Source organism: Hypanus sabinus, chromosome 7 (assembly GCF_030144855.1).
Source record: "Hypanus sabinus isolate sHypSab1 chromosome 7, sHypSab1.hap1, whole genome shotgun sequence".
Taxonomy (NCBI): Eukaryota; Metazoa; Chordata; class Chondrichthyes; order Myliobatiformes; family Dasyatidae; genus Hypanus; species Hypanus sabinus.
Window position 1 is genome coordinate 156,348,934 of NC_082712.1, and position 24,380 is coordinate 156,373,313.

General features: G+C 41.1%; 1 protein-coding gene across 2 annotated transcripts in view; it reads left to right on the forward strand.

Moving 5' to 3' along the window:
* The first annotated feature begins 4,115 nt into the window (after positions 1-4,115).
* Positions 4,116-24,380, forward strand: part of bbox1 (butyrobetaine (gamma), 2-oxoglutarate dioxygenase (gamma-butyrobetaine hydroxylase) 1) — a 154,924-nt gene continuing 134,659 nt past the window's right edge. The window contains exons 1-4 of one of the 2 annotated variants that reach the window (XM_059975987.1): positions 4,116-4,218; positions 5,219-5,354; positions 10,647-11,119; positions 16,202-16,316. In XM_059975987.1, coding sequence (XP_059831970.1) covers positions 10,742-11,119; positions 16,202-16,316 — 493 coding nt within the window. In that variant the 5' untranslated portion in view covers positions 4,116-4,218; positions 5,219-5,354; positions 10,647-10,741. Of the gene's footprint in view, positions 4,219-4,244; positions 4,400-5,218; positions 5,355-10,646; positions 11,120-16,201; positions 16,317-24,380 lie in introns of those variants that run through there. The other variant, XM_059975986.1, reaches the window with a different exon arrangement.

Sequence of the window (24,380 nt, forward strand, 5' to 3'; positions counted from 1 at the left end):
CTTCAATACAGCTCTACATTCAACACTATCACTCCTCAAAATTAATCAATAAGATTTGGCATTTTGACAAACTTCTAAAGATGCATGGTGGAGAGTAAACTAACTGGTTGTATCATGGCCTGGTATGGAAACACCAATGCACTGAATCAGAAAAGCCTACGAAAAATAGCGGATACAGCCCATCTGTCAGAGGTAAAGCCTGCCCGACCATTGCACACATCTACAAGGTGGCCTGTCACAGGAAAGCAGCATTCGTCATCAAGAACCCCAACCATCCAGGCCACATTCTCTTCTCACTGCTGCCATGAAGGTGGAGGTACAGGAGCCTCAGGTCCAACACCACCAGGTTCAGGAACAGTTATTTCCCCTCAAGCATCAAGCTCCTGAACTGGAGTGGATAACTCCCCTCTCACCTCAATGCTAAACTGATTCCACAACCTATGTGCTCATTTTCAAGGACTCAACAATGCATGCTCTCAATTACCAATTAACCTATAATACATGGTTGGAATGTGGGAGAAATCCAGAGTGCTGAGGAAACCCACAAGGTCATGGGGATAATGACAAACTTCCTACCTAAAGCTGTGGAAATGAACCTAGCACACGGGCACTATAATAGACTTATGTGAACCACTACACCAAATGCTACACTACCATGCTGGCCCTTCCTGTGACAGAGCTCTGAATAGATTGTTTGCCTCAGGAGTCTGTTGTCAGACTTGCCCAAACTGAATGAGTGCATCAATAACCACAAAGTCATGAATGTGGGCCTGGGAGAATGCACTGACTTTGTTTTCTTCATCCCTCGAGTGAAACAGGAGGCTCTTGCAGAGATTGCACCAGTGTTGCACTTTTGGAGCGCAAACCAGGGCAGGACCTACACGGTGAGTGGTAGCACAATGAGGAGTATGGTAGAGAAGAAAGACCTGAGAACCTCAGATCCATAATTCTTTGAAAGTGGTGTCACAGGTAGATAGGGTGGCAAAGAAAGCTTTCGGCACATTGGCTTTCTTAAATCAAAATATTGAGGACAGGAATTGGGATGTTATGTTGAAGTTCAAATTAAGTTTGTTATCAAAGTACATTCAGTGCTGTGCAAAAGTCTTTGGCGCACACACACACACACACACACACACAAAAATGACATAGGTGAGTGATGATTAACCTGATTCTGATATGGGTCTCTCTTGAGGACTGAGAGTGGGAAGGGTACAGGGAGAGGGGAATCATGGTTGAGAAAAGGATATGCTCAAAACTTTTTAAAAATGTTGCAACATCTTCATTGACTGTTGGGTATTGCTGATTCACAAATCAACATGAAGAAGGAGCAGCCGGGGCAGTATGGAGAACTTTGAGTCCACACACTGGGAGCACACAGAGCCCTGCATATATGACGAAAGGAATGCACCACATTACAAACCACTCACCCACCTGCTTCATCCTGTGCCCTGTTTATGGAAGAGTCTGATATTTCCACATTAACCTCATTTATCATCTCAGAATCCAGAAAAACAAACTGAGCAGTCATCCTCAATCCTAAGAAACGGACTATGAAGAAGAGACAGAATATACTTGCAAGCCGAATGGTAGATATTAGTTGCAGCATAACTTCTCCTTTCTTGTGTTCAACCAAAAAAGGCGAGTTCTCTATTTGCTCTCCTAACCACGTTATTTAACTGTCTTACTAGGAATTATATACAGAATTAAAAAGGCTAAGACCTAACTGACTTATTTACAGCTTGGTTAGTCATGCTGTGAGAATAATGTTGTATTATTTAATAATTACTTGCAATAATGTTGCATTATTTAATAAGTACTTGCAATAATGTTGCAAGATAGCTAAGAAACAAAGGAGTGCTTGTTGCATGAGAAAGCTGGTTTATGTAACCACTAATCAAGGATGCCTGGCAACAATCAGAGTACTATGTGATAACGAATGTTTAACACATGGCCCCAGACAGTGCTCAGGACTCACTTGATTACAGATTTTCCAGGCTGTGTGAGCGTCAGCTCTGCAGTATCAACTGAGACGCAAGCCTGCTAATAAACTGCATGTGATCTTAGGTAAATTGTGTTTGACAATTATTCCCTTGGTCTGAACCTAAAGTCCTCTGGTAGAGGGCAGAGTGATATTGCTTCCTTTAGGGAAACTGGATTAAAAACAACATGACCAACACCAATCCAACCAGATCTGTGCCGGGGGCTCATGAAACTCCAGGTCCTTAATCATCTCTTTGGTTTGCTGCCATTGAGTGAGGTGCTGTTGCTGTCTCATCATTCAACCAGATTTTCAATCTCCCTCTGATATGCCAATTCTTTACCACCTTTGATTCAGCCCAAAAACAGTGATGTCAGCAGCAAACTTAAATATGGCATTGGAGCTGTACTTAGCCTCACAATCATAGGTATAAAAAGAATGCACCACAGCCCTGTGGTGATGGTGATTGTGGAGATACTGTTGCCAATCTATACTAACTGGGGTCTGCAAGTGAGGAAATCAAGGATCCATTTGCTCAGGGAGGCATCGAGGCCCAGACCATGGAGATTAGTGGCAAGTTTTAAGGGGATAATTGTGTTGAGTGCTGAGCTGTAATCAATGAAGATCATCCTGGTATATGCATGTTCACTGTCCTGATGTTCCACACCTGAGTGAAGAGTGAACAAAATGGCTTCTGCTGTTGACCTGTTGTGAGGGTGGGCAAATTGGAATGAATCCAGGTCACCTCTCAGGCAGGAATTGAAATGCTTCCTGTCCAACATCTCAAAACACTTCATCACAGTGGATGTAAGTGCATTAGGGTAGTCACTGAGCCAGTTTACCACGTTCCTCTTGGGATCTTCTCCCCCCCCCCCCCACCCCACCGGCCATCTTTGCTGCGCTTACTGATCAAAAATGTAGCAACCTCCGCAATTTATACTCAATGACTTGGCCCTCTGTGGCAATGAATTCAACAGATTCACCACACTCCGGCTAAAGAGTTCCACTTCACAGAGTAAACAGAAGAATTTATTCCATTTATTATCAGTCTCAAGGACTGGAATCCAAATATTTAACATGAAGGTTGTGTGTAAAAGAAAAAGTTTCATTACACTTTGTGCCCACTACCCAGAATTACAATGGACAGAGATTCAAACATAGTTTTCAAAAACTGATTGAATAATAAATGCAGGCAGAAGTACCAAGGAATCGGAATGACAGATTGAACAGTCTAGTCATGATGGCTGAACCGTGTCTTGTGCTGCAATGATTTATTATTCTGTGATTTGGTTTAATGTGAAAATACATCATCATATATTTTGTTATAACTACCATGGAATTTGATATAATGCTTATTATTGGAGGTAAAAACAAATAAGAATTTTTTTATAAAACTGAGAATTTTTAAAAAAGATTATGTATGTTTTATAAAAAAATATCCAGCCGTACACTAGGAGATCTCCCCAGCCTGTGTTTGTCAGCTGAATGCCTGTAGTAGATGCACTTTACCCAAGGAAAGTAAGCAAGTTTAAAAATAAAATCCAGATACACTGCCGGTTTAACCTTTCATCGGATTTTGGCCTGTCCCACATGCCACATCACGTCATTCTTTTAAGGTCCCGAACGCTCCGGGATAATGATATCCTCCCCCCACCCCCCCATCACATTTCTTCATCCCCGCAACAATCGCTGACGATCTCGTTGTTAGGGTACTTTTAAAGACCTAAGCACACCCCTTAACTGCTTTAGCTGCACAATGAAGGGAGCAGTTCGGTGCAGGTAAGGGGGCCGCAGCACAAGTGAGATTGAGGACAGTCGGTCAGTTGTTTGCCTCAGTCAGGTGGATGATTCCTGAGCCGGGCATTAACTCCCCTTTGCAAACCGAATTCCAGGCAACGCCAGTTTATAGCCGGCAGCACACTTGCACCCAATGAATCAAACAAACTTCCATTTTAAAAGGAAGACACACACACACATATCTATTTCTCAGCCAGTTGATATTTGAAAGGCAAAAGCACTCAGCGTTTGCAAGGCCTTTCGACCTGTCTGTCATTGGCTCATGCTTGAGGCCCTCCCTTGCCTGCGATTGGTCAGTCGGCGCCGAAACGCTGGCGGGGGCGGGGCGGGGCGGGGCCGTATTGGGTTCGCCGGGATGACGTGACACTTGGCCCGATGTAACGACTGGACGTGCATGTTGCTACTTCCCAGAGACTCAGCAAGTTCAGTCGAGTCTCCTCTAGGTATGAGCGGTAGCCGGCTGGGTGAGCCGGACTTCAATGTGATAAGCACAGTGGGTGGGGTGGCGAGGCCGTTCGCGAAGGGTTTTACAGAACCTAGGTCAAAATAACAATACAAACACGAGAATCTGCAGATGCTGGAAATCCAGAGCAAAACACCCAAAATGCTGGAGGAACTCAGCAGGTCAGGCAGCATCTACGGAAATGGGGCAGTCAACATTTCGGGTCGAGACCCTTCTTCAGGATTAGAAAGGAAGGGGGAAGAGGCCAGAATAAAAAGGGTGGTGGGAAAGGGGACGGACTAGGAGAAGGAGCAATTTGATAGGAGAGGAGAGTGGACTATGGGAGAGAGAGAAGAAGAAAGGGTACCAGCGGGAGGTGATGGGCAGTGAAGAGAAGATATCCGAGCCCAGAGTGGGGAATAAAAGCAGAGGGAAGGGAGAGGTAAAATTTTACCGGAAGGGGACATTCATTTTCATGTCATCGAGCTGAAGGCTAACATAGACGGGATATGAGGTGTACCTGACCTTTGTTTATTGCATTGCTTATGTCATTAAGTTTTTTTTCAAACAAGTGTATTCTTACTAAATTCTGAAAAGTAATCACTTAATATTGGAGTCTGTCTTCATTTCAACAACGTTTTGGGGAATCAGTCTAATAAATATGCAAATAGGATATTGTGTGCAAACTGTGGAGGTGCTAGAAATGTTAGAATAACTTAAGTAGTTTAGTAAGACTATATTGTAATAATGCAGTTAAAACATTTAAAGCATTTACTTAAATCTGGTGTTAAACCTTCAATAAGTTAAAGCATTTGGCAGGAACCTTGGTTAGAAGATAGTCTGATTCCTGAGAATATCTCTGAATTGTTTATGGAAATATTTCTTTGTATAGGGCATTATTTCTATTTAATAGATAACTTGATATTCAGCATGATTATTTAGAAATTCACTATTTTGTTCATTAGTTTAAAAATGAAATAAGGTTTCCTTCTCTTTTACAGGAATATAATTGACTCCTAACCTCTCCTAACTGCAGTGGTCAATGTTGTGCAGAAAGAGCTGGGGGCATTACCAGTGAAGGCTTGGAACATGGTCTGTCCTATGTAGCCAGCAAAAAGGCAGCTGGGGCCCAAGCAGGTGCGTCTTGGGTTTGGAGAAAGTGTGAGGAGCTGAAAGAAATTGTTAAGTGTGACATCCAGTTCTGCCAGATGGAGGAGTGAGTTAATGGAAGGGAACTGGTTAGGTTTCCAGACAACAGACTGGAATGAAGCACAACCAGTCTACATTGGTAACATCCATTTAGTCTATTTAAAAATCTGAAGATTCTTTCTGATACCATTGGCTCTAACTAATTAGGATTAAGTTACATAATTATTTTGCTTTAATTTTAAGGGAAGGGAATTCTGCAGAGATTGTTACCTGCTGGTCAGCTTGGACATGCTGGTCCAAACACCCTACTTCTATGCTGTATGGCTATGAGGCTATGACTCTGTAAACCAGAATTCCATAACAATTCTATTTTATTTCTAAGTTCTGGCCAAGTTTAATAACAAGGCTTCTTGCAGTAATACTTTGGGATGAGTCTTTGTACTATACATCCATCTACACTGTCTTGTTATTAAACTTGGACAGACGTTTTTTGACTAATAAAAAATGTGGAATTAAATAGCTTCATTAGTGATTTCAGATTTGATCCGTTTTTCTTTGCTATCTTTGTTAGTTTTAAATGATTTATTCCTCAATAGTATTCCTCGTTCTACTTTTTATTGATTCCAAAGGTCTTTTACTTCTCTGAATCTTCTAACTTGTTTTTAAGCAATTCTTTTAATACATTGTGCATTGATATCTCATCAATTCATGTAAATTTTCCAAGTTACACTTAGTAAAATGAGTCGTCTTTCTTGAAGTACTGAATAATTTAAAAAAATCTTCAAGCTGCTTGCTACTTCATGAATGGTTTTAACAAAAGTTCATCAGAGCAGTAAGGTAGCATTGTTCAAGAAGGCAAACGGGGATAATCCTGGAAACTTTAGATCAGTGAGCCTTGGGTCAATGGTAGGGAGTTATTAGAGAGGATTTGTAGGGGTAGGATTTTATAAGAAAATTTTGACTTAATTATGGACAGTCAGCAAGACTGTGCTGTATGAGCCATTGAATTTTTTAAGAAGGTGACGATGTAGACAGAGCGGTCAATGTTGTCTACATGGATATTTGACAAGGTACCTCGTGGTAGGCTCATCCAGAAAATTAAGGTGCATGAGACCCATGGTGATTTGGCCATGTGTTTCAGAAGTAACTTTTGCCCATTTAAAACAGAGTAGTGGTCAATGGGACTTATTCTGGCTAGAGGCCCATGACTAGTTTGGAAAAAAGATACAGGCCTCCCCCTTAATCAATATTTTCAAATAAGAGAGGTCTTTCTTAACGTATCACCATCGTATTCTTTTGTGAAATATTTGCATTCCTTCTCTGGTTGTCCCTGCCGGATTCTCTGGTGTAAAGCACACTAGAGAACAAGGAGGCAAACATGGTCCATTCTTTTAGAACCATTACCTGGAGAGTGAACTTGGTTAGCCAGTCGTTACATATCCCAGTAATCAGGAGAATCCAGTGGTAGCTGCTACAAGCATCACAAAGAGCCTGCTTTATTGTAGTTTGCAGGTACATTATTGCACTACAGCATTCATTGCCTTGTATCACATTTTGTATCCAAATAGAGTCATAGTTAGAATCATGAAGTGGTACAATATGTAAACAAATCAGTTTGGCCCACTCTATCTACGCCAAGGAGTGAGCCTCCGTCTGAACTAATCTCACCTCTCAGCAACTGGCCCATAGGCTTTCCTATGGGCAGTTCAGTGCTGGAAGATAGGATGTTATCTAGACATTTCTGAAATGCTTTCATTAACTCTACTTCATGTACTCTTTCTGACAGTGTATTCCAGGTACTCATCACATTCTTGGTTTTAAAAAAAAGTCCCCCTTGGATCCCCTCTAAATCTCTTTATTTTACCATAAATCTATGTCCTCTAGCTTTGCCTGTCTCTGATATAGTTAATAATTTCCTGCAGTCTGCCTTCATAATTTTGTATCCCTCAGTTATCTCCCCTCCTAACCACCTCCACTCCAGCAAAAACAAACCCCATGTCTCCTCTTCATTGAAACACTCCTTCCTATGCAACAAATTGGTAAATCTCCTCTCCAGAACTCTTACATCTTTCCTAAAGTGTGGTGATCAGAATTGCATGCTGTACTCCAGTTGAGCTCTAACAAATGTTTTATAAAGTTGGAGCATAGCCTCCCAGCTGTTGTATTCAGTGCCCAGACTAATGAAAGCCAGCATCCCATCTGTCTTCCTAACTATATTATTTACTTGAACTGTCACCAAAGATCTTTGGACATGTACACCAATTCCTTCTGTTTCTCAATATCCCCTGGGACCCTATCATCCATTGTGCATGTTCTAGCCTCATTAGTACACCCAAATTGCATCACCTCACATTGATTCAGGTTACATGTCATCCGCTATTTCTCAACTCGTCTTACCAATCACCCTTCAGCCAAAGTTTCCCTCTACCAATGTCATCTGCAAAGTTGCTGATTATACCCCCTACATCGCATCCAACCCACGCATGTATATTACAAACAGCATTGGTCCCAGCACCAAACCCTGTGGGACACTACTAATCTTTGGCATCCGATCATAAAAAAATAGCCTTTTAATTTCACTCGTCTTGTCAAACAAATTGTCCTAGATTCCATGGATCCAATTTGGATCAGATTCTCTTTGAAAACAATGTCAACGGCCTTGCTGAATTCCATGTAAACCACACCTGCTACACTACAGTCATCAATTCACTTTGTTACCTCTTCAAAGATTCATTCAGATCGATTTGTCCTCGACAAAGCCTTGCTGGCTCCCTCTGATTTAGTCCCTGCTTTTCCAAGTGATCATTATTCCTATCTACATCAGATATTTTATTTTTAATAAAAATGATTGCTAGAGTCACCTGGCTTTTCACCAGCTGCTTTTCTCAAAAAGGTGAACAAAACTTGTTGTCATCCTGCTGTCTGGTTTCTCAATTATGGCCAGTGAAGATTTAAGAAACTCATTCAGAGCTCCAGTGATCCCTTCCCTTGATTCCTATAACTACTTCCAGTAGGTTTTTATCTCCTTTAATCATGCTAAAACTTCAATATTCATGGAGACTTGCACTAGGATTTCATCCTTCCCTTTGCTAAATTCTCTGTCTACTACATCCATTTCCTTTGAGAATACCACTGAAATGTGTTCATTTAATACCTCACCTTCCAGTTCCATGCACACTTTCTCCAAGTGGCTTCTACTCTTTCCCTGGTTGTAATTTTATCTTCAATATACTTGTAACTTTCCTTTGAATTTATCTTAATAATGCCTGCTAGTGTTATATTGTGATCCCTCTTATCCTTCCTATTTAGTGTTCCTTCCTTTACTTTTTATACCCTTGATCTGCATACTATCTTTAGTCCACCACACCTGATGTATCGTTCCCCTTTTCTCATTATCTAACCCTCTGTGTCTCAATACCCATTATTCCCTGCACTTGTTACCTGTGATTAGGGTTTGCAGAAATTTTCTTATTGTAGGGTTTATGGAAGGAATCCTGAAGTGATCATCTATATGAAGTGATGAAATCTTATTCATATAGATTTGTGCCAAAACAACTCTTGGTTGTTTTGGCACAAATTTGCTTCCAAGTTGCTCACTAAATTATAGCCTATGGTGAGAACTGGCATTGCTGATCCAAATGCTGTTAACTTTTGAATTGTGGGCTGTATCAAAGATGGTGATAAATAAGCATACAGAAAAGAGATTGAAAATGTGGCTGAGTGGTGTAATAACAACAATCTCCCATTCAATATCAGTAAGACCAAGGAGCTGATTGTGGACTTCAGGAGAGGGAAACCAGAGGTCCGAGAGCCAACACGAGGAAATCTGCTGAAGCTGGAAGTTCAAGGAACACACACAAAATGCTGGACTACAGGGTTTCAGCCGAAACATCGACAGTGCTTCTCCCTATAGATGCTGCCTGGCCTGCTGCGTTCCACCAGCATTTTGTGTTTATTGTCCGAGAGCCAGTAATCATTGGAGGGTCAAAGGTGGAGAGAATCAGTAACTTTAAATTCCTGGGTGTCACCATCTCAGAAGACTTGTCCTGGACCCGTCATATATTGCGAAGAAAGCACGTCAGCACCTCTACTTTCGCAGGAGTCCGCAGAGGTTCAGCATATCGTCGAAAACCTTGGAAAACTTCATAAGATGTGTGGTGGAAAGTGTGCTGACTGGCATGCATTACGGCCTGGTATGGGTGGAAAATCCTACAAAAGTTAGTGGAAGCATGAGGAAATCTGCAGCTGCTGGAAATTCGAACAACAACACACACAAAATGCTGGTGGAAGGCAGCAGGCCAGGCAGCATCTATAGGGAGAAGTACAGTTGACGTTTCAGGCCGAGACCCTTAGTCAGGACTCAAGGCAGTGGATTTGGCCCAGTACATCGTGGGTAAAAACCAATCAACCGTGAACACATCGACATGAAATGTTGCTGTAGAAAAGCAGCATCAATCATCAAAGATCTTCACCACTCAGGACACACTCTTTTCTCACTGCTGCCATCAGATAGAAGGTACAAATGCCTCCGGACTCGCACCACCAGGTTCAAGAACAAAAGGGGATAGCTTTTATCCTGTTATTTCATGCTTTTTATCTATTGCTATTTATTTATATCTGTATTTGCACAATTTCTTTACAATTAACAGTTCCTGATACTTACAGTTTAGTTACTGCTCTATAGATCTAATTATGCCCATAGAAAAAGAATCTCATGGTTGTATGTGGTGACATGTTTGTATTCTGATAATAAATTTTACTTTGAACTTTGAACAATATCTCACTTAATTTTTTTAAAGTAAGTTAAGCACAGTACAATGTTCTGAGAATAGGAATGTTATGGAAAAGGTATTATTCTTGAATAGAATGCATGTTTCCTTTCAAGTCACAATATCTGAGATTGGGAGAGGTTTGTCTTCAACTTTTCATGCTGAATTTGCTCATCTTCACATATTTGGCTGCAAATGGAATGGAGTCCACAGAGATATTCTGCAAAGTCCTGTGTTCAAATAGTTCTGAGAAGCTGGGAATTGGCTCAAATGGAAGGACGTAGATGGAAAGTTAACATTGTTGGTGACCCCCTAGAAATTTCTTTTTAATATAGATTTGTCGTGCAAGTTAATGATAACCAATAATACTGACTTTTATAATTACTTTCCTCCAGGTGTATTTGTATTTGGAATATTTTAGCTGAGTAAGTGGCAATTGATTATCTATGGCCAAGTTGTTGCTAAACTAAATTTGTATTTATGCTTTGCTTTGCTGTGTTTGGATTTACAGGAACTCAATAGAGCTTGAAGTGGACTGTTAGAATCTTGGTTCAACAGAGTGAAAGCGCAGTCAAGGGCACTTCTTGGAGAGTGCAAAATTCCAAAATGTGGCGTTCAGCTGTAAAATATGTTTTCAGTAACAGAACATATCAAAGTGGATTGCAAAAATTGGTGCCTGCACGGAACACACGACATCAACCTGTACACAATGTTCTTAATCAAGGCTGCAGACTACACAGCCCTTCAGCTTTTAAAATAAATATGCCAGTTTCTTCCATCCAAAAAGTAGAGACCTCTGATCAACAGCGATGGTTAATTGTCCACTGGGAGGAAGGAAACCATAGCCTGTATCCTTATGCATGGTTAAGAGATAACTGCCAATGTTCCCAGTGCTTCCTTGCTTCAGCTAAAGCAAGAGTTCTTGGCATAAAAGATTTGGATGTGAACATTTCTCCAGAGAAAATCACCTTGACCGACTCAAAGGTATTATTAGATTAAAGAATTCTTCATGCATTGTCAATATTGCTGCATAATTAAGCCATTAATCTACAAATTAGAACCACAGCAAAAGATTAAATTATACCTATCTTTTTATTGTGAATCTCTAATTAACATATCAATGAAATGTTAAGAATATGCATTGTTTAGGAGTACTTTGACTTGAAAACATATAAGGAATGCCAAATACATAATTTGGTGATACATGATCAGTTTTATCCTATCTAAAACAAGGGAATAAATTAAGTTCTTGCATTTAAAAAGTATGATAGATTTAAGTATTCTTGCGATACTACCACAAAGATACATACCACTCACAAGGGGATTTCATTGTGTGTATATTATTAGAAATAGAATTCTGTATTTTAGTTGATTCTGTAAACAGATAATGACGTATTGCCACAGCCTGTGGTAATTGTCCCCAAATGACTTTCCCCTCAATAATTAATTTTCACTTTTTTTGATAATGATTGATTGAGTTGCTCAGTTGTATCGGGACTTAGGGTGATGCATTAAGTTTAAATGTAAAAATAAGATCAGTTCTACTTTTCCCAACATAATCATATTTATGCCAGCTAGTAAGCATAGTATTGTATGTAATTACAGGGCAAAACTGTGAGATAAGAAAAGTGAGATAATATAGCTCTAGAAAATGTAATTGTGATCCACCATTGCATCTACAAAGCAATTTATTTATTTATTTTGCATTTGATTCCTTGTGCAGCACTCCATTGATAGACCATGTTGTCTTGTTCTTTGCTACATTTAGCACAGTTAATTTTGTACTGCACCTTTTGGCCACTGTGCAGTAGGAAATGAACATATTTGTATACACTAAAATTTCTGTATCTATACCTCTTATTCATCTTTTAAATCGATTGTAAGCAGGTATTGGATATCCCAAAAATGCAGATTTTTTTTGCCTACAAATGAGCATGAGTAAACACTAATCTTGAATATGGGTCAGTTGTGCTGTTATACAAGGGCAGTATCCATCCTTCAGTACCACTCGGCTGTGCAGTACACATGAAATAAAGCTACAGAACTTTGTCTTGTTGAAACACAAACAGTACAGCAACTACATCTGGAACACCTGTGGTGATTTAAGAGTAGTAGCATTGCTAGTAGGAATGTAACCCAAGTAATATTGTTTCATTTGCGAATGGGACAAACGTACTATAGAATCTCATTACTTTAAAAAGGATTCGCCACTCCTTAAGCAATTGGTTCCAGGGCAGAAAAGTGTGGCACATAAACCAGTTGTAGACTCAAGAAAAATACTTTTTGCTCCCTCTTCATGTAAAACTGGGGCTTATGAAAAATTTTGTGAAAGCAATGAACAAGGAAGGTGAAGGATTTTGATATTTGAGACAGGTCTTCCGCAGATTAACTGATGCCAAGATTAGGGAAGGTGATTTTGTTCATCCATTAATCAAACAGATCATCAATGACAGGCAACTTCTTGTGGGACTGGGGAAAATGGCTTGGAAGGCATTTAATTTGGCTTTTTTGACACTGATCAACAGTGTCCTGGTGAGACCACACCTGGAATATTGTGTACAGTTTTGGTCTCCAGGTTTAAGGAAGGACATTCTGGCAATTGAGGAAGTGCAGCGTAGATTCACTAGGTTGATTCCTGGGATGGCAGGGCTGTCTTACGCAGAGAGATTGGAGAGATTGGGCTTGTACACGCTGGAATTGAGGAGATTGAGAGGGGATCTGATTGAAACGTTTAAGATAATTAAATGATTTGATAGGATTGAGGCAGGAAATATGTTCCAGATGTTGGGAGAGTCCAGTACCAGAGGGCATGGATTGAGAATAAGAGGTCAGTTATTTAAAACAGAGTTGAGGAAGAGCTTCTTCTCCCAGAGAGTTGTGGAGGTGTGGAATGCACTGCCTCGGAAGACGGTGGAGGCCAATTCTCTGGATGCTTTCAAGAAGGAGCTAGATAGATATCTGATGGATAGGGGAATCAAGGGATATGGGAACAAGGCAGGGACTGGGTATTGATAATGAATGATCAGCCATGATCTCAGAATGGCGGTGCAGACTCGAGGGGCCGAATGGTCTACTTCTGCACCTATTGTCTATTGTCAACAGAAAAAGACCATTTTTGTGTCAAAGTGAAAACAGATCTCTACAAATTGATCTAAATTAATTATTCGTCCCCTTTAATATGACACACAAAGTCATCACTGGTGCAGCTTTCTGGTTTTAGAAGTCATGTAATTAGTTAAATGGAGACCTGTGTGCAGTCAGGGTGTTTCAATTGATTGTAGTAAAAATACACCTGGATCAGGAACGTCCATCTGCTGGTGAGACAGTGTCCTGGCAAAATTTACACTAGAAAGGTCAAAGAACACTCCAAGCAAATCCGTGAAAAGGTTATTGAAAAGCATTAGTCAGGAGATCGTTACAAGAAAATTTCCAAGTCACGGAATATCCCATGGAGTACAGTTAAGTGAATCATCAAGAAATTTTAAAAGAATACGGCACAGCTGTAAATCTGCCTAGAGCAGGCCATCCCCAAAAACTGAGTGACCATGCAAGAAGTGGACTAGTGAGGGAGGTTACCAAAAGACCTGTGACAACTCTGGAGGAGTTACAGGCTTCAGTAGCTGAGATGGGAGAGACTGCACACAGAGCAACTGTTGCCCAGGTGCTTCACCAGTTACAGCTTTATGGGAGAGTGGTGTTATGAATGTACCACAGCTCTGAGGGGCCGAAGGATGTGGGGTAGCCCCCTCCTTTGTGAGAATCGCAAGATCACTATTGATTTGGGTCAGGAGACCCAGGAAATGAGAGAGAGATGTGCGGAATGTCTTGACCCCTCCCCCCCCCCCCCGGCAATATAAGCAATATAAGGCTACGGGAAACGGCCATTGTCTCTTGGAGACGGACTTGTGTATTATAATACTGTGCTACGTGGAAGCCCTCAGGCAAAGTGGGCTGGTTGAGGGAGGAATTGCATCACCCCCAACCTGATTGACATCTGAGACCCTGTGAGTCAGGATAAAAGAGGGTCTGTGGGAACAGCCCCTTCAGACGCACCAGAAGAAACGCTAGCGATCCCGTAATAGTGGAAGCCGATGGGAGGAGCGTTCGGTTCCATTTTGCCCTGGAACCGGTGGCTTTTACCACGGAAGAACGGCTTTTAGCTAACAACGGGGAAACCAACTCCCAAAGACTCTCGAAGGATTGGCATCATAAAAGGACTGGGCAAGTTTAACCAGTCTTTCTCTTAACACAAAACGCTGCAGCTTGAACGAACTAACAGTGACTTTTATATTTCCATTGGACAATACATTATCCCCTAGACAACGATAGAGCTATTTCTTATTGCTTATTATTAAACCCGCGCTTTTAGATTTAGTATTGACGACGTATATTATCTGTATGTTGGCATTGATATTATTTTTGTGTGTCTTTATCAATAAATACAGTTAAAAATAGTACCATCAGACTTCAACTGACCTCTCTGTCTTTGCTGGTAAGTGACCCAGTTACGGGGTTCGTAACAGTGGCAAAAAGAAACCCACTGTTGAACAAAAACTCATGAAATCTCGGGAGGGGTGTGCCAGAAGGCACGTGGGAGATTCTGAAGTCAGTTGGAAGGAGGTTCTAAGTTCTGATGAAACCAAGATTGAGTCTTTTGCCCATCAGACTAAATGCTATGTTTGGTGTAAGCCAAATACCGCACATCGTCAAAAACGCACCATCCCTAACGTGAAGCATTGTGGTGGCTGCCTGATTCTGTGGGAATGCTTCACTGCAGCAGGCCCTGGAAGGCTTGTGATGGTAGAGGCTAAAATGAATGCAGCAAAATCCAGGGAAATCCTGGAGGAAAACCTGATGCAGTCTGCGAGAGAACTGTGACTCGGGAAATTTGTTTTCTTGCAAGACAATGACGCCAAGCCTAAAGCCAAATCTACACATGAATGGCTTAAAAACAATCGAATTAATGCCCAGAAGTGGCCAAGTCAGAATCCAGACCTCAATCCAATTGAGAATTTGTGGCTGATTTTGAAAAAGACTATTCCCTCATGGTCCCCATGCAATCTGACAGAGCTTGAGCAGTTTTGTAAAGCAGAATGGGGAAGAACTGTAGTGTCCAGATGTGCAAAGCTGATAGAGACTTATCCACACAGACCCTAGGCTGCAATTGATGCCAAAGGTGCATCTACCAAATACTGACTTGAAGGGGGTGAGTAATTATGCAATCTATTATTTTGTGTTTAATAATAGTAATAAATTTAGACCAAATTTTAGAAATTTATCTTCACTTTAACACAAAAGTCTTTTCTGTTGATCAGTGTCAAAAAAGTCTAATCTACTGTGATTCAATGTAAAAAAAACATGAAAACTTCCAGGGGGTGGGGTTTTGTGGACTGGCACTATAATGCCCATTCAGTCATGTATCCAACTGCAATTGTGTGAGAAATAGCAGAATTTTCCAGCAATGGATCAAACCATAATTTACATATTTTTAATTTTTTTTTCTCAAAGCAGCCTGCACATGCATAAAGATTCAAAGATAGTACATTTCATCAAAGAATGCATGATTATACAACTTTGGGATTTGTTTGCTTACAGGCAATTGCAAAACAAGGAACCAGAATGAACCCAATTTAAAAAAAAGACCAACTCCCAAAGCACCCAGGGAAAGGGAGGGGGCAAACAAATCATGCAAACAATAGAAGTGAGCAGCCACAACAACAGTATTCTGAACCAAATTGAATCATTAGATCCAAAGCCCTGGAGCAGCCCAGAGCAGACCCAAATCCTCAGTGTTCAGTTGAGCAGAGCAAATTGCTGCAAAGATAGAGTAGATGAATCCCATTGCACAGAGCCCTATCTATCATCATGCAAAAGATGCAATAAAGTCATTTAAAGTTGTTTGTGTGTATATGCACATAACCACTCCACAATATTAAAGCTGTCAATTTTACCCGTGCAGTAGTCCAAATAATTGATGCCACTAGTATGGTTCATAATCTAATAACACAAAAACTGTGGACTATGGTTACGAATTTCTGTTTTTAAATCATCACCGTTTTGCTCTAGATTTCAGTGGTATGGCCTGACCAGCACATAAGTGAATTTGATGCAAATTGGTTGAAAACAAGGTGTTTCCACCAATCAGCAAGAGAAGAGAAGCAAAAACAACATTTCTTCAAAGGTGAGAATATTTACCTTTGTACCTGCAGAGATACCCGATAATGAGGCTTGAATCATACACAAATATCTTTTTTTTTAAACATATGGTGCATCCATAACTATTAATAGTATAGAGTTAGCATCTGATGTAGATTTTTTAAATATTTGGCAAATACGTCTGTTAAGTATAAAACAGGAATTTTGTGCTACAGTACTTCATGGAGAAAGAAGATTGAGGCAGTGACAAAAATAATTTTAGTTTTATGATACAGTCATGATGTATTACTATATTGTGAAATATTTAAATCAAACCGTAGACAAGCATTGTTAACACCTTATTAACAAAATGTATTGAATAACCATATCCAATATTTTGTTATTTATTCCTATTAATGAAAACCAACTTTATTACTTCCATTTTCTACCTGTGGGATGTTGATGTTATTGGCAATGTTGACATTGGTTGTCCATCTCTAACTGTCTCTGATAATTGAGCAGTTAAGCTGCACTCAGGACGGCGTGACTGGAGTTGTACGTAGACCAGATGAGGACATTGGTGAACCACATTTTTAAAGACAAATTCACAGTTTTAGGATTATGCTTACTGGGATCAGTTTTTTTTTTGCTAAAGCAAATGTAGCTACACTGGTACCACACAGAATGCTAAATTCTTCATTGGGCTCTTGTCTGGAGTCCAAACTGACAGAGGTACATAACTCCCTGTACTGCCATACTGGGAGACCAGCACACATCTCTGCCCTTGATTGGCATTCCTGCAGCAGTGACATGGAGATCATCAAAACGCAGCTAAGTGGGTGCCTGCAAAGGCTCATTTTAGATGGGCTGATGAATGTTAAATCTTACCTTAGTCTTAAATGGGCAAACTTTATTCTGTAAATACACTTCCCAATTCTTCTATACTTCTAGATTCCTTGTGAAAGGATCATCGGAATGTCTCTTCCATCAGGCTCCCAGATATGAAGTTAATAACTCATCGGGGTGATCAATAAGTTCATGGCCTAAGGTAGAAGGAGATGAGTTATTAACTTTACATGCACATGCAGGCCAACTCTTTGAGTGATTATGCAGAAAGCTTGAAGTTGATGTAATAGACGGCTGTTATTACAATCAATTGCACATATGACTGCACTGGTTTCTCAGGTCCTTTTGCATTAACTTCCAGTCAGATAGCACCATATCAAGTGCCTAAGAATGCTTTGTGTTGTGTAGGATCAAGGGTGGGGGTGCTGGCTACGGAAACATGGCGAGCAGAAGACAAAATGTAGAGAACTAGAAGAGCTGAAAGACAGAGGGGATAATGGGCACATGGTAGCCTGATTTTCACAGTAACTCTAATTGGGGCATAATTGTTAAACAGAGAAATATCTAGAGAAAGGGTAGAGGCAGTCCAGGTTGTTCCACACAGAGGATGCTCAATAGAACAGTGGAAACATTACAATTAAATGCAAATAGGTTTAAAATTGTAATGAATATTCAGAGAACTATTTTGTCACTTGATTTAAAACTTAATTCAAATCTTTGAATTAATATTTCATTTGCCATTTATATTTGAAATGTCAAACCACTTTTTGCCATCTCATTATTTCATATATTTTAAATAATTCTACGGGAAGTGTGATTTGCTGACACGAAAAGGTATTGGTAACAAATAATACAGACAAAACACTCCAGAACAATCTCTGAATTGACCCCTGTTGTCCTGACAACTGAACATACACAGCTATGTGATCCAAACCTCAGTAACTGTTCAATGAAATTTATACAGGGGTGTCTGAATCATTTTGACATTTTCCTTGTGGACTTGAAAGTTGTCCGGGAAATTAATAGGATGCACTGGAAAGTCCTAGGACACCAGTAGAAGGTGCCTATTGTTCTTGGTCTGTCTTAAATAGCCGGGTATTCTGAAGTTCTGGAAGCCTGGTACGATCGTGTTTAAAAATAGTTGCAGCCCCACTGGAAGAGGAACTCACTGTGATAAGCTACTCCACCTGAAGGGAAATCCGGTGGCTTTGAAATGGCTTGGGTTTACGCTTGAAAATCTTTACACTTTTAACTCCCATTGAAGCAGGTTCGCGGGTTTGGCGAGTGAGACAGAAAACTCTGCATACAAATCGGTGCATCAATCATTTATTCACAAACAGTAAAAAAAATTGACCAAACACTTGAGTTTCCCCCAAGCTACATAAAGAGCAGAACTAAACATTCAACAAACAGATACTTAGTTAAAAGTGTGTGCGGAGCGTACCTTCCCCCTGTGAAGTGTGCTTTAGAGGCTCAGGGTAGAGAACCAATCCCCTCACACATGCTGTTCTTTATACACGGCTCGTTTGAAGCTGGACACTAGGTGCAGCGGCACTCAAGCCAACCAATAGGAAGAGCTGCTGCAGTTTTCAAACGCACCAATCACAACTGAAACAGCAGAAGCATCTTTCGACTAGCAAGTAAGCCGCACCCCCACACCACACGCCCCAATTAAAAAGGTGCACTTTCAGAGGTTAAGATGATCACCTACATTTCAGAGTACCGGAGCACGAAGGCATGCTTTAATGTTTTTTTGACTTTATCCTTTGTCACTTGAATGTAATGACAGAGTCTCTCATCCAACTTCAGATTTTTTTGATGTTGTGTTTGTTTCCTACCTTTTGCGTCTTATTTTGTGTCTCATTTTATTTTTCATAATCATTATCCAAAACATAATTGATCTGATTGGCATATATTGGCCATGATATTTAGCAGAAGACAACTAAAACAAAGTCCAAAATAAAATAGCTACAAAACTCATTTATGTTTTAGACCGGGAAGGCATAGGAGAATAGGAATCTAATGCAGTCAAACGGGATTAGTGTTAGTAGGCATCATGATTGCCATGGAGGAGATGCGAGTTTATACAAGTTGCTGGGGGGTGGGGTGTGGTGCACTGTGGAGCCATAACTGATCACTGTTGACAGAAGGTAAAACACGAAGCAAAATTACTTAAATAATGCTGAGGATGGAGATGCTGAATGGTAAATTGTATAGTCTGCTTCCTGCCACAGGGTTTTGGAGCAAGCCCTACAGCAGCAGTGGCAGATACCCTCAAGGGAATTTTTTTATTTTTCTCCAACACCATCTGCCTTATTGAGCTCAAAGGAAAAATGTGCTGAGCCAAGAAGAGTCCAGAAAGTTTAAATTTGTCATTTAGGATCTATCAATGAGAAAGAAGTAAAAGATATTTTTTGAAACGGTAGAAATGCACAAAAGGAGTTACAGTATGCAGACTGTAATTCTGATCACAGAATGACTGCCAGTTGTTTACATGATACACTGTTAAAAGGCGAGAATGCATGTTGATAGTTCTGACATCCGAATTGGTTAAAATGTAAATGTTAAGCAAAGTATAGCCATGAAGGATATTTACTTAAATGTAAATAGTTGTTTGGAAATGCCATCCATGTAAAGACAACTATTCATACTGGGATTGCTACTCTACAAGGAATCCCATCGTGGGAATACAAGACCATTTTCCATTTTTTTTCTGATGATCATGTGTTATGTGCATGGTAGCCACATTAAAAACTGGGTGTTGCTTTTTTTTTAAAAAAAAGGTGGATGTCAATAAGGGGCACAAAGGGCCAACACATTGGTATTTGAGAGCCCATGTCTGCAAAGTTCAGTACTACACAAAGCTTAAAACTCTGCATTTTGGGGTGCCAGTCCCTGGATCTCAAGGGTTGGATAAGGTTGTCATGTGGATGTCAGTGATTTCTCATCTGGTTACTGCAGATGAGGTGAAGGTTTGGTATCACTGGGGTTGAGTGTGACTGGTGCAAGATAGGACGCAGAATCTCAATAAGCAGATTAGAGAGGGCGGAAGTATTGGGAAGTTGCTCATTTTTAGAACACATAGAATGTATCATGGAACAGCACAGCACAGTGAAGGCCCCAAATAGCCTGTAAATTCGTAGTTCTTGGTTAATGTGATGGAATGCTGCTCCTGTGAGATATGGGATTTCAGGGTACCTGACAGTTGCTCTGAGGACAGCATCTGCATGAAGTGCACCCAACTTCAAATCCTGACGGACAAGGTTACGGAGCTGGAGCTGGATCCACTGAGGAGGCTCCATCTGGGAGGCTGACAACCTCATTGATGGAGCTTTCACTGAGGTGGTCGCACCCAGAGTGCCGGCTTCAGATTGTGGTTGGGTGACCACAGGGAGAAGTAAAGGGCATAGACGGTCAGTGCAGGGTTCCCCGGTGGGCATTCCCCTCAGTAATAACTATGCATACCCCTGCAGATGCTGCTGGGAGTAGGCTGACCTATTTAGGCACATCAGCAGCAGCAGTCAGGCCAATGGCACTGAGGCCGGCTGTGAGGGCTGGTAGGGAAGGATAAAGTCACGCAGAGCGATAGTGATAAGAAACTGGATATTTAGGGGGATGGACGGGAGATTCTGTGGCCACAAGAAACATCGTAGGATGTTGTGTTGCCTCCCAGGTGCTAGGGGCCAGGACGTCTCTGAGTGGCTGCGTTAGGTTCTCAAGAGGGAGAGTGAGTTCAGAGGTCATGGTGCACATTGGCAACAATGACATGTGTTTTTAAAAAAAAGGGGGAAGAGATTCCGTGCAGGGAGTATAGGGAGTTAAGAAAGAGGCTGAAGAGTAGAACCACTGAGGTGGTTATATCTGGATTACTCCTGGTGCTATGTGCTAGACAGGGCTGGAATAGGATGATAGCACAGATGAATGTGTGGCTGAGAAACTGGTGCAGGGGTCAGGGTTTCAACTTCCTGGATAATTGGAATCTCTTCTGGGGCCAGAATGACCTGGACAAGAGGGATTTGTTTCCCCTAAACTGCAGGGGAACCAATATCCTGGCCGGGAGGTTCACCAGTGCTACTTGGGATAGTTTAAACTAGTCCTTTTCCTTTTCCACCTACCTGGCTTCACCTATCATCTTCATGCTAGTCATCCTTCTCTCCCCCCCCATCCCCACAACCTTTTCATTCTGTCATCTTTCTCTCTTCCACTCCAGTCCTGAAGAAGAGTCTTGGCCCAAAACCTCGACTGTCTATTAATTTCATAATCCCTTCTTGAGTTCTTTTCTGGCTTCTTTATAATCCTTTGTTTTTTTTTTCTAGCTTCCAACAACCTACAAATGTTTCCACGCTGACAAGAATCCTGCCACTGGCCCTGTATTCTGCCTTCAATGACCTTTACACTTTTCTGGGTTGAACGTCATCTGCCACTCCTCAGCCCAGCTCGATGGCTGATAGCAGAGCAGTGATCAGCATTAGCTGTGCTCAAATCATTAGGTCAGTGAGGAGCTGATGACTGAATCCTTGGTAGCAAGCATTCTCTCTTGAGAAGTTGCATTGCATATGGAAATGTTAGCTAACTGAAGAGTAGGAAAGTAAAGTTGTTATCAAACTACATAAATGTCACCATATACAACTCTGAGATTTGTTTTCTTTTGGGCATACACAGTAAATCCAAGAAACACAACAGAATTAATGAAAGACCGCACCTAATAGGATGGACTGTCCAACAGTGCAGATATGAAAGAGAGAAGAAATAGATAAATCAGCAATAAATATTGAGAACAGGAGATGACGAGTCCTTGAAAGTGAGTCTATAGGTTGTGGGAACAGTTCAGTGATGTGGCGAGTGAAGTTATCCCTCCGGTTCAAGAGCCTGATGGTTGAGAGGGTAATAACCATTACTGAAACTGGTGGTGTGAGTCCTGCAGCTCCTGTGCTTGCTTCCTGATGGCAGCAGCAGGGTGAGTGTTTGGCCTGGACATTGTGGGTCTCTGATGTTAGCTCCTGCTTTTCTGTGACAGCGCACTGCATAGATGTGCTCAATTTTGGGGAGGGCTTTACCCATGATGGGGGGCGATGGCTCCTCCACATTAGTGCATGCTGTCAAAGCTGTTGGATTCACTGTGCTCGAATAACATTTGTTTAAAACCTTACCAGGTGATGAAAGCCTGTTTACTGGAGCAGCTGCAGGAGAAAATGCTTTCAATCTATGACAAGGGGCCTCCTTCTCCTACCCTGAATGATCCCTCCTGTTCTTCACTGGTTTTTATTCACAGATATCCCTGTGGACCGATTTAATTGGCCAGTATAAACCATATCATGGGGTCAAGGCAAAATGCCAGGTGAGCAGCTTCCTGCAGGTTCTCTGGAGGATCTGATATGTGCTGGCTCAGCCATTCCTTTGAAGGAAAATTAGCACAAGGGAGAACAGACAACTGCTAAGGAATTACATCAGAACTAAAGGTGCGCAGAAATGACTAGGATTTGAGAAAATGTACAGTAAAATCCGTCAGTAACATTTTATGCAGTTTTGTTCAACATCTCCCATGTTCCCGCTGGTTCCATAATGGGGAATTGTAGCTTTTCTATCAAACAGGCCAGGTCCTGTGGTGTAGCAATTCTTTCTCTTAACAGCAGTGAACCTGGCATACATTAAGAAGCTTTCAAGTTTGTCCTCCAAGTTAGCTGAGGAAGCTTGTTGGAGGTGAAATGGGTTGCTGCAATTGGAAAGCTTGACAGAAGTTTCTGGCAATGAAACTGCCATGCTTAACATCTCTGAGGTTACGGCTGTTGTGGTCCTGTTGATTAAAATCACAGCTAGAATACCATTGTGTAGTAGATCTAGGGAGGAAATGAATTTCTGTGGGCAACCACTTTTGAAGAGAACGTATAGCACAGTTCCTCTCAGTTCTTGGAGTCAAACGCTTTTATCAAGTTAAAACAGCCATGTAGTGTTGTTGATTCTGAGCTCAGTACTTCCTTTGGAGTTGGAAAGATTACATCCATCATTCCACTATTCAGATAAAATTCACGTTGCAATTTATGGAGCAACCCTTCCACCACTCAGGCAGAGTTTTGCAATGAATTTCCCTGTGACAGATAGCAGAGAGATCCCTCTAAGTACTGGAAATCAGTCTGGCTGCCTTTCTTGAAGATGGTTACAGGAGGTACTTACTATGTCTGTTCTTGATGAGCTGCCCGCTATTCTTGTCACAGAGCTGTGGTCTTGGGTAGTAGTGTTATAGATATCACCTGCTGGTGTTATGGTTGCCAAATCTCCCTCTCTGTTTCTATATAGCATCTGTTCTTTAGGTCACAGGTTTTCTATTGGACCAGTCTTTGAGCCTGCTGAGCCGTTTCCACCCTCTTGGCACATGCTGCATGTTCCCATCCATAAACACAATACAGTTAATTAACTTCTGGATTTAAAAGTCCTCGTCGTTGATAGTTTTGGTATTTTCTGATACACACTCCGTGAGTTTCTACATGAATGTCAATGATCAGGGCAGTCAAGACTATGGACATTCTGAAGCTCCTTTTGATTAGGCTGTTCTCAAGGCACTCTATGAGAAAAGTGTTTTTTTTATTCGAGGAGGCTTTGAGCTGTTCAACATTGATCTGTTGGGGCCAGGCTGATGGAGATAACAGAATAGATTATGCAGTGGCCAGTCATACGATCATGTGTGTTGTCGTGGCACAAGTGATACAGGCATCATTATTCCTCACTTAGCCAGCAACATAATGTAGGTGTTTCTGGAGGCTGGATCAGGGACATTGTTCTCGCACCTTGCACTTAACAGCCTCACAAAATGGCAGCATTTTAAGCATTTTATCAAGGTGGAGTTCTACTGCATCCTTTCCCTTAAGTTGTCTCATCTTCATTTCAATTTTATGGAGCAACTCATGCCTCTTGTACTAATGTGTTAAAGTTTGCTTAGATTAAGTGCTTCATCCTCTGTTGCAGTGGCCAATTTAATCAGCCACCACCCTTTGAGCAACTTGTCATCTCCTGCCAAATACAGCATATCAGTTGCTTTACCAGGAAATTGCCAGCCGAAGTTGTGATCCTGAATTTTAACACACTACTCATGAGTTAAGACTTGATGCTCTAAAGTAATTTAAGTTATTGACGGTAAATTAAAAGAATTTAAATTCCATAGCATGTGGAAAATATATGTTTCTAATCCAACCCCCGTAGCCAATGTGCCTATTAGCAGTAGGACTGCACAGGTCAGGACATACAGACACTGGCCACTTTATTAGGCACA